This window comes from Alligator sinensis, unplaced genomic scaffold (assembly GCF_000455745.1).
Source record: "Alligator sinensis unplaced genomic scaffold, ASM45574v1 scaffold709_1, whole genome shotgun sequence".
Classification (NCBI taxonomy): Eukaryota; Metazoa; Chordata; order Crocodylia; family Alligatoridae; genus Alligator; species Alligator sinensis.
In genome coordinates, this window is record NW_005842208.1 from 700,097 (window position 1) to 714,347 (window position 14,251).

Below are 14,251 nucleotides of genomic sequence, written 5' to 3' on the forward strand. Positions count from 1 at the left end.
CCGGTTTTGGGCGGCATGTGCCCGGGTTTTTGTTTTCTGGGGGGGGGGGGGCAGCCCCCATCCTGCTGTAGGGGTGGGTCAACAATCCCGGTGACCCTGGATGTGGGCTGCCTCTAGCTCCATGACCTCCAACCATTTGTCACCCACCCCTTGATACTGAAGTGTGGATTCACCTTGTGGCTTCTTGCTCTTAGACTTTACCATGAGCTGGAGGATGGGACCTCCTGGGGAGGATGAGAGGTTAGTGTCAATGCAAATGTCTCTGGGTAGATCCTCCGTGTCTGGCAGGGATATGGGAGGGCTCGGGGGACTGGAAGATGGCTGCCAAACAACAGGTACAGCTGAGGAAAGATCAAGGACAGGATCAGCTGGTCACAAAGAACAAGAGATGTACGGCGGCAGCGGGGTGGGGTGGGGTGGGGTGGGGGGTGGTCCTTCCTCTGCCCCTTACCTCCATCCTCTGGTGCACTTACACTCCCAACCTGCTGCACCATGAGTTTCATACCACCAGGGAGCAGAAGTGTATGCTGTTCTCTGCCCCAAGGCCCACAGGGGACTCCAAACATCTGTTATAGTATTTTGAATGCCCTGACAGTGAATGTCCAAATCTTAACGTAGTTGTGGAGCGTGATTCACTGGTACCCAGGGAAGATGGATATCAGGACTCCTGGGTCCTATCCCAACCCTGGGAGAGGAGTGGGGTGAAGAGGTTTCCCCCCTCCCACCTCTTCTGTCTGCCCACGGACAGTACACTTTGCTCTGGACATCATCACCTCCCCTGTCCCTGCCCCCCATGCTCCATACCTGCCTGGTTCTGGATTTGGACCAGGCAGTTGTTGCTTCTCCCAGGGGCACGGAGTCTGAGCCCTGGCATGTCCTTCAGACAGGAGACCACGTCCCTGTAGCCTGTGTCTTGACTCCAGCACTCCAGGTCAGTCCCATGCTTCTTCACCAGTATCTCCTTCAGCTTCTTGACCCGCAGGCCACTGGGAAAGGGGGTCAGAATATCTTGGATCAACCCCTCCAACACATCCAGGTCTGGAGGTAGGAGACAGAATGGTTTCACACACTGAATGCTCAGGGATGCACTTCCACCTTCACACAACCAAGGGGACAGGATGGGGATATGGCAGGGGCCCCCCTCCCGCAGCTGTTCCCTGCCCCCAGGTGCCCTACGCTGGGGCTGCTGTCTGCCTCCCAGGGCCTGTAGGAGGAGACAGAACTTAATCTCTGAGACTTTTGGCCTCAGAAGCAGCAGCAGGAAGATCAACCTTCCCCAATGGCCAAGGTGCCAGCTCCATGAGTCTCACCCACTCTGCTGGTTCCAGCTTTTCCCCACCAACTGCATGGTTCCATAATGAGCAGTTTTATAAGCACTTTTTGAACAGACTGTGCTCAATAGAGAATGCAGGGGGCAGCAGGCGGCACCAGAGCAGGGGCATGTGAACCACAGAACAGCTCCAGTCTCCACGATGTCTCTGGAATGCATCCATCCCTTCGCTAGAACTGGGAGTCTGTTCCTGGCCTTTGGATTCACTTCCTCAACCAGTGGCGCCTGCAGACTGGAAGGGATCTGCAAAGTACTGAGTCCATCCACTGCAGTTAGACAGGCCAGAAAATCCTCGCTGCATAGTCTAGCCATGCTGCAGCCTAAAACCAGGTTGGAGACTTGAATTCTAGTCATCTGATGTGAGGTTCAAGTCATATATAAGACTAAACTTATGGAAACATCAAGGCGAGCAGGCCAGCAGACCTTTGATAAGGGTACAAGGTGGAGTTTTGGGAGAGGGTGAGGTATAGTGGATTAGAAAGGAGAGGTGTGGGAGCCAGGACACCTGGATTTTATTTGAATTCCAGGAGAGGAGTGGGGTCTGGTGCATCAGATCAGAGGGGCTGATGCCAGGGCTCCCATGACACCTTACCTGTCTTCAGTCTGACCAGGCACTTTTCCCCTCTCTCAGGGAAGAGAAGCTGGACCTCAGGCACTTGCTGCAGCAGCTCCACAGTGTTCCCATACCCGCCATATTTCACAAAATCCTCCAGGTCCATGGCCTGTCTTTGGCATAGCACCTTCTTCAGTGTCTCCACTCGCAGGCCACTGCTGTAGCCACGGAGACATTCTAGGATGGCCGCTGACAATTGGCCCAAGCCTGGAGGGAAAAGAGACATTAGCATCTGTGGGGGTTGCCTGGGGATAGCAAAGAAATGGGGATGCAGGGAGTGATGCATGGTAGGAAGGAAAGGCTTTTAGACCAGTGTGAGGCATTAAAGCCCCAGTGGGACATTATGATGGAGAGTGCCACTTCCCTAGTAGCAGGAACAAAGCACACTGGGGTACAGGTCCTGTGTGTCCAGACAAGCCTATGTCCCCCAAGAGGGGGTTGCTATTGGGAAATGGCAACGGGTTAGAAGCAAATCAGGCCTTGGAGAGGGGGCAGAGAAGGTAGGCAGCGAACGACCATCTTTAAGTAGCCAGGGTCCTTGGTAGCTGAATGGATGTTTGTCTAAGAAGCATAATCCCCATTAACATAGCCCAAGTTGTGAGTTCAAGTCCCCAGTGTGCCACCTTGACATCTCTGCAGCCACTCAACTGTTGCTGCTGCTGTGCCTCATATATCCAGCCCTCTCCTGCCCCTTGTCAAGATGCTCACCAATTCCTCATTCATGCATTCCCTTTTTCTCCTCTGTCCTTCCCATTCCACAAGGAACACACACAAGTTCAGTATCCGTAGCCTGGGCAATGGAGGGGGGGCGGTCCTGTTCCACTAAAAACAAGTTCCCCATAACATTATCTGGCCTTCACTTGTCCTACTGAAGGGGCATTGTTTATAGTACTTTGACCTGGGCATGCCTTGTTAGAAGCCAGGTTGAGACCTGACAAACTTGTGTCACAGTGGGGGGGGAAGAGAAGGTAGCAATGCACTAGGAGAGTGGGGTGCTCAACTCTCTCTGACCCCATCCAGCCCTCACCCACACACTGAGGGGGCCTCAGTAACAGCACAAGGGCCTGCCTCTGCCTTGCTGGGCCCCAGGCTAAGGTATCCAACTTATCAGTGTAGGCCAAAGAACCCAACTCTAGTGATCCTACCTGGCTTTGGTCCTGCCAGCTGGGTCGTCTCCACAGGATCCAGGCAGGCAGGCTGGATGGCACAGGGGGCATCATTGAGCTTGGCCCAAGAGGGTACGGGCACATCCATGGTGACTCCTACAAAAGAAATGAGGAGGTCTCTATGCTGGTATTGAGGCTGGATGGGCTATGCTGTATCCTGCAGGGGGGAGGGGGTGACTCTCATGGCAGGGCAGGGCTGTGCTATACTTGGTTCAGATGCCTCTGAGCACCAGAAGGAGTTGGTGGATATTTTCCCCAATGTAGTGGGGTATAGGGCAGGGGGAGATGCAGCAGTTCTCTCCCACCCCAGGTCACCTCCAATCCACCCATCCCAACACACTGTACCCCACTCTGCTTAGCCTCAGAGGCCATGGTCAACCCCTCCCCCCTGCCGCTTTGTCTGGCTCTTCTCTGCCTACAGTGCTTCCTCCACACCCAATGCCCAGCCTGTCCCCAGCTCAGAGCTGCCTTTCCCTGAGCCAGATGCCAGAGGTTCACCATTTGCCATCTGGGGACCCAGTACAAAAAGGACTGACTCTGTATTGATTCTAAGAGGCTGCGATGCAGCTCCAGCTCTTACCTGCATTCCTGGGCTGCATCAGGACTGAAGCCAGTTCTGGTCCTGGTCCAGGATCTGGCCCCAGGAGCAGCCATCCTCACTCCCCAGCTGCAACCCACTCTCCCCTTCTCTGGTTTCGTTTCACTGTGATTCTATCAGATCCCACATGACTGTGCATAATTCTATTGGCTGTGGTGTTGGGGGGTGGGGGAAGAGAATGCCTCCCTCCTTGCTCTTTTTCCTCCCCCTTCCTGTCTCAGCCCAGTCTTTGCTCTGCTCACTGCCAGGTTACAGCAGGGGAGGGATACAGTCAGGATGCTCAAATATTCTCCTTGCTCAGGCGCATTGTTTCTCACCAGAGTCCATGTCACCCCAATTGCTGTGACTGTCCATCCCCTGGCTGCAGCAACAGCAGGGCTCCTGGTGCCCAGGCCATGGCTTCTTTCTCTTGTGCCCTGCATGGCCAGGGTCCAGGCTGGAATATTTCTGCACCACTGCAGGGTCATAGATGAAATCTGGAAGAGGGATGGAGCCAGGGTCACTGGAAAGGGACAGTGGCACCTCTGGGGGCACAGCAATGGATTATGTCTTGGCTCTAGAAGGGTGTGGGGTTTGGTGGGCGAAAGCAGTGGAGGGGACTGGAAGCCAGGCACCTCAGTTCTAACCCAACTCCACTTTCTGTCCAGAGCTAAATGCCTGGTAGGTTGAGTAGCCATGCCTTCCTTGCATGTCCAACTGAAGACCCAGCAGGGCTTTGACTACTGCACTGAATAGGACAGACAGACAGATGGAAACAAGCCCCCTCCTACCTCTCTGCAGTTGCACCACACAGTGGCTGCCCCTCTCAGGGTCCTGGAGCTGGAGGCCAGGCACATGGGTGAGGAAGTCCTTGGCGCTGGCATAGCCCAGGTCGCGGCCCAGCTGCTCCAGGTCAACACCAAGCTCCATTCCCATAGCCTCCTGCAGCTCACAGAGCTCTGCACCTGCTGGAGCCCCCACCAGGCCTCCTGCCAGCAGCGCCAGCACCTCATCCAGGCCTGGGACCCAGCAAGAGAGAGAGACAGGGTCTGCATGGGGTCCAGGAAGCCTCAAACCCATCTGCCCTCCTCCTGCTCCCTGCACCAGGCCTTTCATTTAGGATTTCAGGGGACCCCCCACAGCTGGGCAGCTGCATCCAGCCTGTTAGGACGCTTCTCCCACCCCCAGGTGGGGCCCCAGACCAGGAATGGTGGAGAGGTGCACTGAGTGTATGGGTCCCCATCCCCTCCTGCAGGGACGTATATTCACTAGGTCCTAGAAGGGATAGGCAGACACTTGGGTGATCACTTCCAGCAAGCACATCTGTCTCCCAGTGTGCAGGTCCCACCCTGCCAGCAGGGGCCACCCCCACAGTGAGGGGTTCCCTCATACCTCGCTCCATGTGGAGGATGCAGTGGTCCCCCTTCTCAGGCCCCCAGACCCAGACACCTGGCAGATTGCTCAGCAGCTCCAGGGTGCCCCGGAAGCCCATGTCCCAGCTCAGGTCCTCGAGGTCGACACCAAGGCCCCTCCTCACGGCCTTCTTCAGCACCCCCAGTTCCAGGCCGCCTGGGTGCTCCATGAGCCCATCTCGCAGAAGGCTCAGCACCCTGTCCAATGCTGAGTGCAAGGAGAAGGGGTATGTCAAGGTGGGACATGGTCCCACCCAGCCACCCACATCCCAGGGACCCCAGTGACAGCAGAGCTGGCCTATACTAACTGGATCACTTGGAGAAACCACTGGCAGCAGCAAGGGGACTCAGTTAGGTGAGTCCATGTTGGGGTAATCATCAGGATGAAGGTGTCACATCCCTGAGCAACATGGTAAAAATCCTTACCAGGATGCCTTGGTCCTCCCCCAGGTCCGGGAGGAATGTGGGGTCTGGTGAGTTATAGCTGGAAGCCAGGATGCCTGGGCTTACCTCAACTCTGGGGAAAGGGAATGGGCTCTCATGGTGATAGCAGCCCTAATGCAAGTGATTTTGGTGACCACCCCCTAAAGGTCATTGATTGAGACCTGCTGATTCGTGTCACCTCAGGCTCACAATAGCTTACCTCATAAATCTTTTTTTCATTTCTTTTGCATTTTTATGAGGTGCAGTGAAGCCCTCAGCCCCTTTCTCCCCATCTGGGAACATACCGCCTTGGTCCAGGTGCTTCAGGAAGAGGGTCTCCAGGCGCTGTGCTGACACAGGGGGTTCAAAGGGCTGAGGGTCTGAAGGTGCCAGGATCTCACACAGGGGCTCAATGTTGAGGGGTGGTGGAATCATGTGTGTGGGGGACAAGGTAGGTCCTGGGAGCAGAAGAGGAGGAAAGGATGAAGCTCACTGGATTGGAGTAGGGGCTAGAGGCAGGATCAGTTCTTCTACAGCCTCCCTGCACGGCCTTGGGCATCTCTCTTAGACTCCAATGCTCCACTGGCATAGGAGTGGAACACTCAACACACTATGGCAGCAGAGCCAGCCTAGAGAAAAGCCTTGGGTATACTAGGCCCAGGGGGACATAGAAGAGCTGTGAAAACCCAGGAGACAGCCCAGGTCTTCAGGATGCACACTACCTGCATAGAGGTGGAGGATGTAGGGTCCCCCCCAGAGTGGGGTATGCAGGGCAAGGTCAGGCATGGAGCGCAGGAAGTCCACAGTCCCCCTGTAGCCATGCTCTTGGCTGTAGCCCTCCAAATCCAGCCCGTATGTCTGCGCCATGAAGCTCTCCAGCTCTGGCACTGTCCAGCAGCTCCCAGGTGTCCCGTAATATCCCAGGATCAGATGCACCAGCCTCTGGACCGCTGAAGGGTCTGGAGGAAGATGGAGGAGTCAGTACCACACACTGGCTTGGAGAACTGGGGAGCCAGGGCACTTGGCTCCCATCTCACCCAATTCCTCTTCCCTTCACTATGCCTCAGTTTCCCCAGGTTCCACAAGGGGAGTTACAGGGTGGTCAAGGGCCAGGCCAACACATTGGGAGAAGTGCCTTTGCCTGCAGAGCCCAGGGACAACTCCTGCCCTTCCCTCCTCCCACTTACCTGGCACTGCCCGGTAGGCCACGACTTCCGTGCCATTGTTGGGTACCCACAGCTTGATTCCCGGCACATGGAATAGGAGGTAGACAAACTCCAAGGAGTCCCAGTGCCTGGGCAGGTCCTGCAGGACCCCCTCTGTCTGTAGGATGTGGTGCAGCCTGCGCAAGGTCATGCCACAGGGGAAGCCCCGCAGGACTTGGCCAAGAAACACGCCGGCCTGGTGGAAGGCTGCAGGGGGAAGGCAGAGCTGAGTGAAGGGTGCTGTGCCAGTCGAGGGCAGTGTGGGAGGCATTATGTTGTGGGCAGTAGAGTCTGGTGAGTTAGGTGGGTTAGACATGCTGGGAGGCAGGGATCCAGGACTCCTGGGTTCTCTCCCTCCTCTGTGGGGGCAATGTGGTTTGAGGGTTACAACAAGTGGGGATAGGACTTAGTGGTGAAAGCAGAGGTGGGTGTCGCTACCTGCGCCCTTGTTCTTCTCCTCCTTGTTGTCCGAGTTGCTGAGGGTCCCATCACTCTCCATGGGGGAGGTGGCTCTGGTCCCCAGCAGGGGTTCTCCAGCCTGTCCCAGGTGGGTGTCGATGACAAGATTCCCCAGAGCGAGGGGCCCCTTGGAGCCCAGCTCCATCACCTCCACAGCATCCCCCAGAGCATTTAGTACCTCAGTGGAGCTGAACTGTAGCTGGGTGCCATACAGGTGGTGGAAGGCCCCAGCCACATCACCCAGGGGCAAGTCAACAGGGTGCTGCTCCAGCACCTGCAGCAGTGCAGCCTTCAGTGCCACAGCCTCCTGGGTCATGGTGTTCTGCAGGAAGAAACAGAGAGATGGGTTTAGACAACCAGGCCTCAGTTATGGGGGAAGGAGTGGAGACAGATCATCCAAGGGCAGGGGGTCAGCCCACCACAGTGGGGGTCATGACCTGAGGTTCCCACTGTGCAGAAAAGCAGAAGAGACCAGATGCCTGGAGTCTATTCTTAGCTGTGGGACAGGAACGGGGCCTAGTGCATTAGAGCAGCGGGGGCTAGGAGCCAGGACTGATCCTGCATTTTATTCTGGCTCTTTGGACCAAGAAGGAAGAAGTAACCAACTGTTACCTTGTCATCTCACTACACTTTTTGCAAGTTGAAACAAACCTCCTTTCTTGGTCACAAGCCCTGGGCTGGGACAAACACTCATTGTCTCCCCTCTCCTCCACTTTTGAGGTTTCCCTAGCACAGAAACTTAAAGATAGAGGAGTCCCTAACTAGCTCCCCCTGCCATAAAAGACCCCAAGTGCTTCAGGAAGGAGATCAGTGTCGCCAGCCCCATCTTCTGTCTGGAGAAATGGGGTATTGGCCAAGAAAATCTTTATTGGTACATTCACAGTTTCTTTCTGCTGTCCCACTGTTTGTCCTAAAGAGTGGACCAAGGTTTGCACTGGGATAACTCCTTATCCCCACAAGCCTCAGCCCTCATCCTAGACCCCACAGCTGCTACAGGTAATTTTCCTTTGGGTTGGGAATAAATTCTGGGTTCCCCCTTCCATAAAGGGGCCAGCTTGGAATATCACTCATGCCAAGACCACGCTTTACTACAGACACACAGTAAATTATCAAATAACAAAAATATTTATTCTATAGGAGAGAAGAATTATACAGAAGATTCTGAATGCATAAATTTTGAGGCAGAATACACAAAATCAGATAAACTTTCTCACTCTCTTTTCCCCACTACAATACTATCCTCCAGAAAGTCCTATTACCAAAGAGACAGCACAACCATCAGAACCAGTCACTGTTAAAATTGAAAGGTGACCTTGTGGAAGTATGCATCATCTAACCACAGAAGAAAAGTACACAGCAGTGCTAGAGGTAGAATCCATGGTTAAAGCTTGAGGACAGGTAGCCCCTGATGATTTTAATATATTTGTAGCATGGGTCTTAAAAGAGGTGGAATTAATCCAGCAGCACCAATTATCACCAGAGGACTGAGTGACAGTGCAAAAGGCTCTAGGACCTTCCCTATGGCCCCAAGCCCAGATAATATTAACCATGGGAGGAGCTATGGGAGGAGCCACAGCTTTTTCCAAGTATTTGTTTAATGTTAGATCACTTGTGGTTGAACTGGCTGATATCAGGGTGATCCCAGAATTACGACCCAGGGAGGCAGCAGACAGACTGTTTACGTGGTGAACTTTTTGAACAACTCCCACACAACACCTGCAATGGGGGGGATAAGGCATACTGAAAGGCATTTTTACATGCTATAACTGAGCAGTGCAGAGAGTACGTGCTGCAGTTTACACCAGACCCTGCTGATACATGGGATATGATTTTACAAGTGGAAACAAAATAAACAAGGTCTTTCAGTACAAGCAGCCAGAATATTCAGTCAGGACCTAAGAGTGGGTGACCTGGATGCGGTTTTGTTCAGAGAAGCAGTGCTCAGGGTCCAGGGTGAAGGAACTGGATTCCTTTTAAACAGATCAAGGCAGAAAAGGAGCAGCTGGAAGAGAAATGCCAGAGATTACAGAAGATGGTGCTGCAGGTGCAGTCCAGAAGTGGATGACCAAGAAAATCCTTTGCAGAAGAGAAAGTATAGTTGCACTTGCTCTGCTTCAGAGTCAGAACCAGTGATGGCGATTGATGACTTTTAAGATCAAGCAGTCAGGGACCATTGTGTCAAGTGCAACCTAAGGGCACCCTAAAAGGATGCCCAAGCCCCCACCTCATCTTCAGCTGACCTTACTAGTGCCTCTAAAAAGGACAGCTTTTAATTAAAGGCCTGGCTCTAAATTTTGATTAAATGACAACCCCAAATCATAAAGATATATATAGGCAGCATAACAAAATGGAACATAATCCATATAATGATAAGGATTATATAAATGAATACAATTTATTACTGGCTTTTGAATGAAACCAAACACAAGGTCAATCACATCAAACTTGGGAAAGATGCCTCTGTGGGAGATGCTCTATAGCCCCAAATCATTCCCACTTCTCAGGTGGGTTCATGACACAAGGCATAGGGCAGAAGTGGGGGAACCTAACCAGCCCACATCTTGCCACCAGCCAGTAGCAGAGCCAAGGGTAGCGCCCACATCCCCTGAGCACCAGTCCAGCGCACCTCCTCAGGCTACAGTGCTGATGCCACGTGACCTGTCTAAGGGAACCCATATCCACATCCCTGGGCCTGTTCAGGGCTGCAGCACCTAAAATAGAAACTCCCCCCCCCCAACCTCATTCATGCCCTGCTGGTTCCTAATAAGCAGCTCTATGGGACCCATCAACTGCTTTCAGAAGCAAAAAGGTCAGAAGGGTAAAGCACCAGATATACAGCTTCTCCTCATGTGTGCATCTGGCTGACTTGAGAGGGGGAACACCAAAATCTCACAAAAATAAGACACCCTGATCTCACATATGTGAATCACCAAGGGTGAGGAATAGCCCACTTTGCTAAACTGGTTTTAAAAAGTATTCTGCAGGGCACAGGGATGCCTCTTAGCTTCAAGATATCACGGGAGACTAGCTCACAATTCAGCTATGCACAGAAAAGATGTTCAACCTTATAAACCAATGGCATCATAGCATTGTGAATATAGCAGCTAACCCAACAGGAATAGTTAAAAACATAACATGTAATTATAAATAAAAAAAAATGTTATAGATTTCATATAATTTATACTTTAATGTATCCATATATATGGCTACATTATATATGTATATGTGTATATACATATATGCACACACACGCTAATTTAATATTTTTTTATATATATACTGTGTATGTGTATGTATATATATGGTATGGGGTGCACCGATATATCAGTTGGCTATTGGATCGGCACTGATAAAAAGAGAAATGATGTTATCAGCTATCTGGTATTTTTTGGTCATTGTAGCTGATAATTACAGCCACATGCCCAGAGCACCCTGTGGCAAGTATAGTTCAGTCCCTGTGCCCAGCCACCAGCCTGAGCCCGTAGCAGAATGCAGGTCCTGGCAAGCAGCAGAAGTGGGTACTGGGGAGCAGTTACAGGGCACTGGGATCAGCAACAAAGGGACCGTTGCCAGCTCTTGCTGTTGCTGCCATGGCAATGCCGCGTGTGCCGCAGGGACCCAAGTGCCAGGGCTGCTGCAGAGATATTGGGCTACGCCTGGGTGTGGTAACATTTCGCTTCACTCGGCACCGGGCACCTTTGCAAAAGTAACTTCTCGCTGGCGCCCATGGGAGCTTGGCTGCACGGGGCCCACTGGCACTGAGGAAGCAGCGTGCTCTGGGGCTCCAAACGTATCTGGTGCTACTGTCTGTATGTGTCCAACCTGCACACCTGGGACAGCAACACAGGCTGCACGGGAAGCGGGGCTGCAGGTACAAGCCGTGGGCATGAGTGTGACATGCACTGGAATAAGACAGTCACTGCCTTCCTCACTGAGGGCTAGAGCAAGCAGAAGGCGTGTGCGTGCTTATGTTATACATGCAAAACAAATGAAAAAAATATTTATTGATGCCAGTAGTTTAAAATGCCTTGCACTATTACTCAATAGAGGTTATTGGATCAGCATCAGCCAATACGGTTGGTTAATCATCACCTATTGGTATCGGCCAAGAAAATCTTTACTGGTGCACTCCCTAATATATATATATTTTGGGTGTGTGTGTACACCCCCCCAACTATGTGTGTGTGTGTGTATGTGTGCGCGCGCGCACACACACACACAAATAGATCAGTAAAGATCAATGATGTCCAAACAACCCAGCCCTGTTGATTCAGCTGGCAAGCGGGGTCAGTTTGCAGCTGGACCTGGTACACAGGGCCAATCTGCAGACTGACTCCAACTACTGGCTCTGTGTGCCAGATCTGGCCATGGGCTAGCCCTGAGCATTGGCTTGATTCAGCCTGCGCTCAGCCTAATTGTTGTGTAATGCATGGGGCAGAGCCATGGCAATTAACACTGCCACTACTTCCCCATAACATATTTCTGGGGAGGCCAGATGATATAGCTCTGTGAGCCATATGCAGCCCACAGGCTGTAGGTGTAGCACTGCTGATATAGAAAGATAGTGTGTGTACAAGTACACACACACACAAATAAATAGCAGAAAGAAACAGACTGTGTGTATATATAAGCACTTACATATATATACACATGCACACACACAAATACATATAAACATGCATACGTTACATATACACACACACACTATACTTACAGTATTTTAATCTGTAATTATTTATGCATAATTTCAAACATTTATAACAATCTCTCTTTCATATATAATCATTTGAGGTAAATAACTGAACACATCAGCCTAATGGTAGGCTGTACTGTTGCTGATCTAAGAAATGGCTCTTCTGGGACCAACCTGGAGGACACGTTGGTGAAAGAGGTAGGCAGCAAAGCACTGGATCAACTTACTGGGGGACTGAGAATAGTCTTTATTCAGACTCTCCCAAACAGAGACATTTGTCACCTAAAAGGAATGAGAACAGAACTTTGGCAGAAGGCAAGCTGGGGCCTTGCATGAGCTACATGCTGCAGTAGCCTCTCATATCAGTCTGACTTTGGGCTAGAATCCCCAATACATATGAGTACAAATACTTTCCATGATGTTTTTTATATACAAGAATATAAATGATCAGCTACATATGGACCACTTTGTTATAATACTCCCTGCCTCTAACAATACCCACAGCAGACACAGCTCTATTAGGAATGATACAGCAAACTGATTATTGACGCCTTTAGTGTAAACACACTTCTTTAATGAACTTTCATCAGGCCACGGCAAAAAGGGATTGTTAGAACGAGGTTGTGCTGTGCATAAATAATTATAACAACAGAACCAGGTAGTATGTCTCTATTTGCAAATTTATAATATTTAAAATAATTCATAATTAAATGTGTTGTTATAAAGAATTATTTATAGCTTATTTTAATATTAACAGTTTAAATTAAAGGCGTTATACAAACTACAATGTAGTTAATAAATAGTTATAATTACCTGTACTTTTGTTTCAAATTTATTTGTATTGCCACTTAAAGATGAAGGCAGCACACAATGATAAATATTATGGAATCAAAGAAAACTAGGGCTGGAAGGGACCCCTGGAGGTCATCTAGGCCAGTGGTTTTCAACCCTTTTCATTTGCAGACCCCTAAATGTCTTTTCTAGGATCTGGGTTTTTGGTTGTAGTCATGTTGGTCTAAGTACGTAGGCAGGCAACGTTCTTTAAGCAGATGTGATATCTAGGATCTGAAACTTTGTTTTCATAGCCATCTTTTGTTGACCCTTTAGACACAGTCCGTGGACCCTCAGGGGTCTGCCGACTACAGGTTGAAAACCATGGATCTAGCCCAACCCTCACAATTTAGAATCGTCACATAATATACAAAAGTTGTAGAACATTATTCACAAAAAACCTGCAGAAAGCTACTTACAGAAACAATTGTGGGCAAAGGTGATCTGCCATTACTAAATGTTCCTAATAAAACCTGTAGCTCTAACGGATCTATTTGTACAGATGTGGCCCGTGGAGAAGGGTGACAGGCAACTCTGAAGAGAGGTAAAACGAGTGCTGTGAGTCTATAGCAAACACCTGAATCACTGCCACTACAAACCCGGGAACTAGGCCGGCAGGGTGTGGGCGTCCCGTGGGAGCAGGGCACGCAGGGGGGCTGGTGCGTTCAAGCCGGTGGGTCCCACAGGAGATGCTGTCCGCCTCAGTGTCCCGGGGGCGGGGGGGACTGCTTGGACAGGGCTTGCGGGGTGCAGGCCGAGCGGGGCCGGGGCAGAGGCCCCTCGTCACACGCGGGCGGCAGGGAGGAGAGGTGCCGAGCGGGGCGGCGCCAGGGAGCGGGTGCTGCTGAGGCAGGGGAGGGCCCCCGCACAACCGGCCTCGGAGCAAAGGGGACCCTGTCCCGGCCCTTGGGTGCCAGGCCGCAGGGAGCGAGGGGCTCTTCCCCCGCCCCAGGTCGGCCCGGGCAGGCGCGGGGCGGGGGGCACCGCCACCCCGATCCCGCGCGACCCGGAGTGACTCCGGAGGGCCCCGCAGAGAGCAGGGGGCGCTGCCACCCCCGCGCCACGGGCTGGGGACTGAGGCGAGGCCGGGCGCCGGCTCCTACCTGCAGCGCAGACGGCGAGAGACCCCGGCCCGCCCCCCTCGCTCCTTTCTCTTTCGTTTCCGCCAGACCCCGTGTCACCCACGTGGGCGGGGCGGGCTCAGCCTTGCCTGGAAACAGACACCAGGCGGCGCTGCCTGAGGCCGGGCCCGGACGCGGCTGTGACACGAGCGCCTGGGCCACAGGGCGGGGCCTGGCCACGTGGGGGGTCGTGAGCTGTCCTGAGGCGGGCTGGCTAGTCCCCCGGAAGGGAGAGCAGGGCGGGAGGCAGGAGGCTGCTTAGCCCCAGCCGCCTCACGGCCACGTGTCGCCGTCCCCGTGGCCCTGCGTGCTGAGCGGTTGAGCACAGGAGTTGGGGGCACAGCCTCCAAATCAGGATGTCCTCGACCTTACGTCGGGCCTGGGCTAAATGGTGGCTGCCTCCTGCAGCCAGTTTCCATGA

General features: G+C 52.3%; 1 protein-coding gene across 4 annotated transcripts in view; it reads right to left on the minus strand.

Annotated features, from left to right (window-relative positions):
• The window catches only part of LOC102384528, a 19,705-nt gene extending 5,769 nt beyond the window's left edge, over positions 1-13,936 (minus strand). The window contains exons 1-13 of one of the 4 annotated variants that reach the window (XM_025207778.1): positions 13,813-13,899; positions 13,129-13,243; positions 7,165-7,507; positions 6,709-6,933; positions 6,244-6,480; positions 5,827-5,979; positions 5,079-5,306; positions 4,478-4,705; positions 4,025-4,183; positions 3,089-3,205; positions 1,923-2,150; positions 805-1,038; positions 174-341 (exon numbers count right to left, since the gene is read on the minus strand). In XM_025207778.1, coding sequence (XP_025063563.1) covers positions 174-341; positions 805-1,038; positions 1,923-2,150; positions 3,089-3,205; positions 4,025-4,183; positions 4,478-4,705; positions 5,079-5,306; positions 5,827-5,979; positions 6,244-6,480; positions 6,709-6,933; positions 7,165-7,501 — 2,314 coding nt within the window. In that variant the 5' untranslated portion in view covers positions 7,502-7,507; positions 13,129-13,243; positions 13,813-13,899. Of the gene's footprint in view, positions 1-173; positions 342-804; positions 1,039-1,922; positions 2,151-3,088; positions 3,206-4,024; positions 4,184-4,477; positions 4,706-5,078; positions 5,307-5,826; positions 5,980-6,243; positions 6,481-6,708; positions 6,934-7,164; positions 7,508-13,128; positions 13,244-13,812 lie in introns of those variants that run through there. The other 3 variants (XM_025207777.1, XM_025207779.1, XM_025207780.1) reach the window with 3 other exon arrangements.
• Positions 13,937-14,251: the final 315 nt, after the last annotated feature.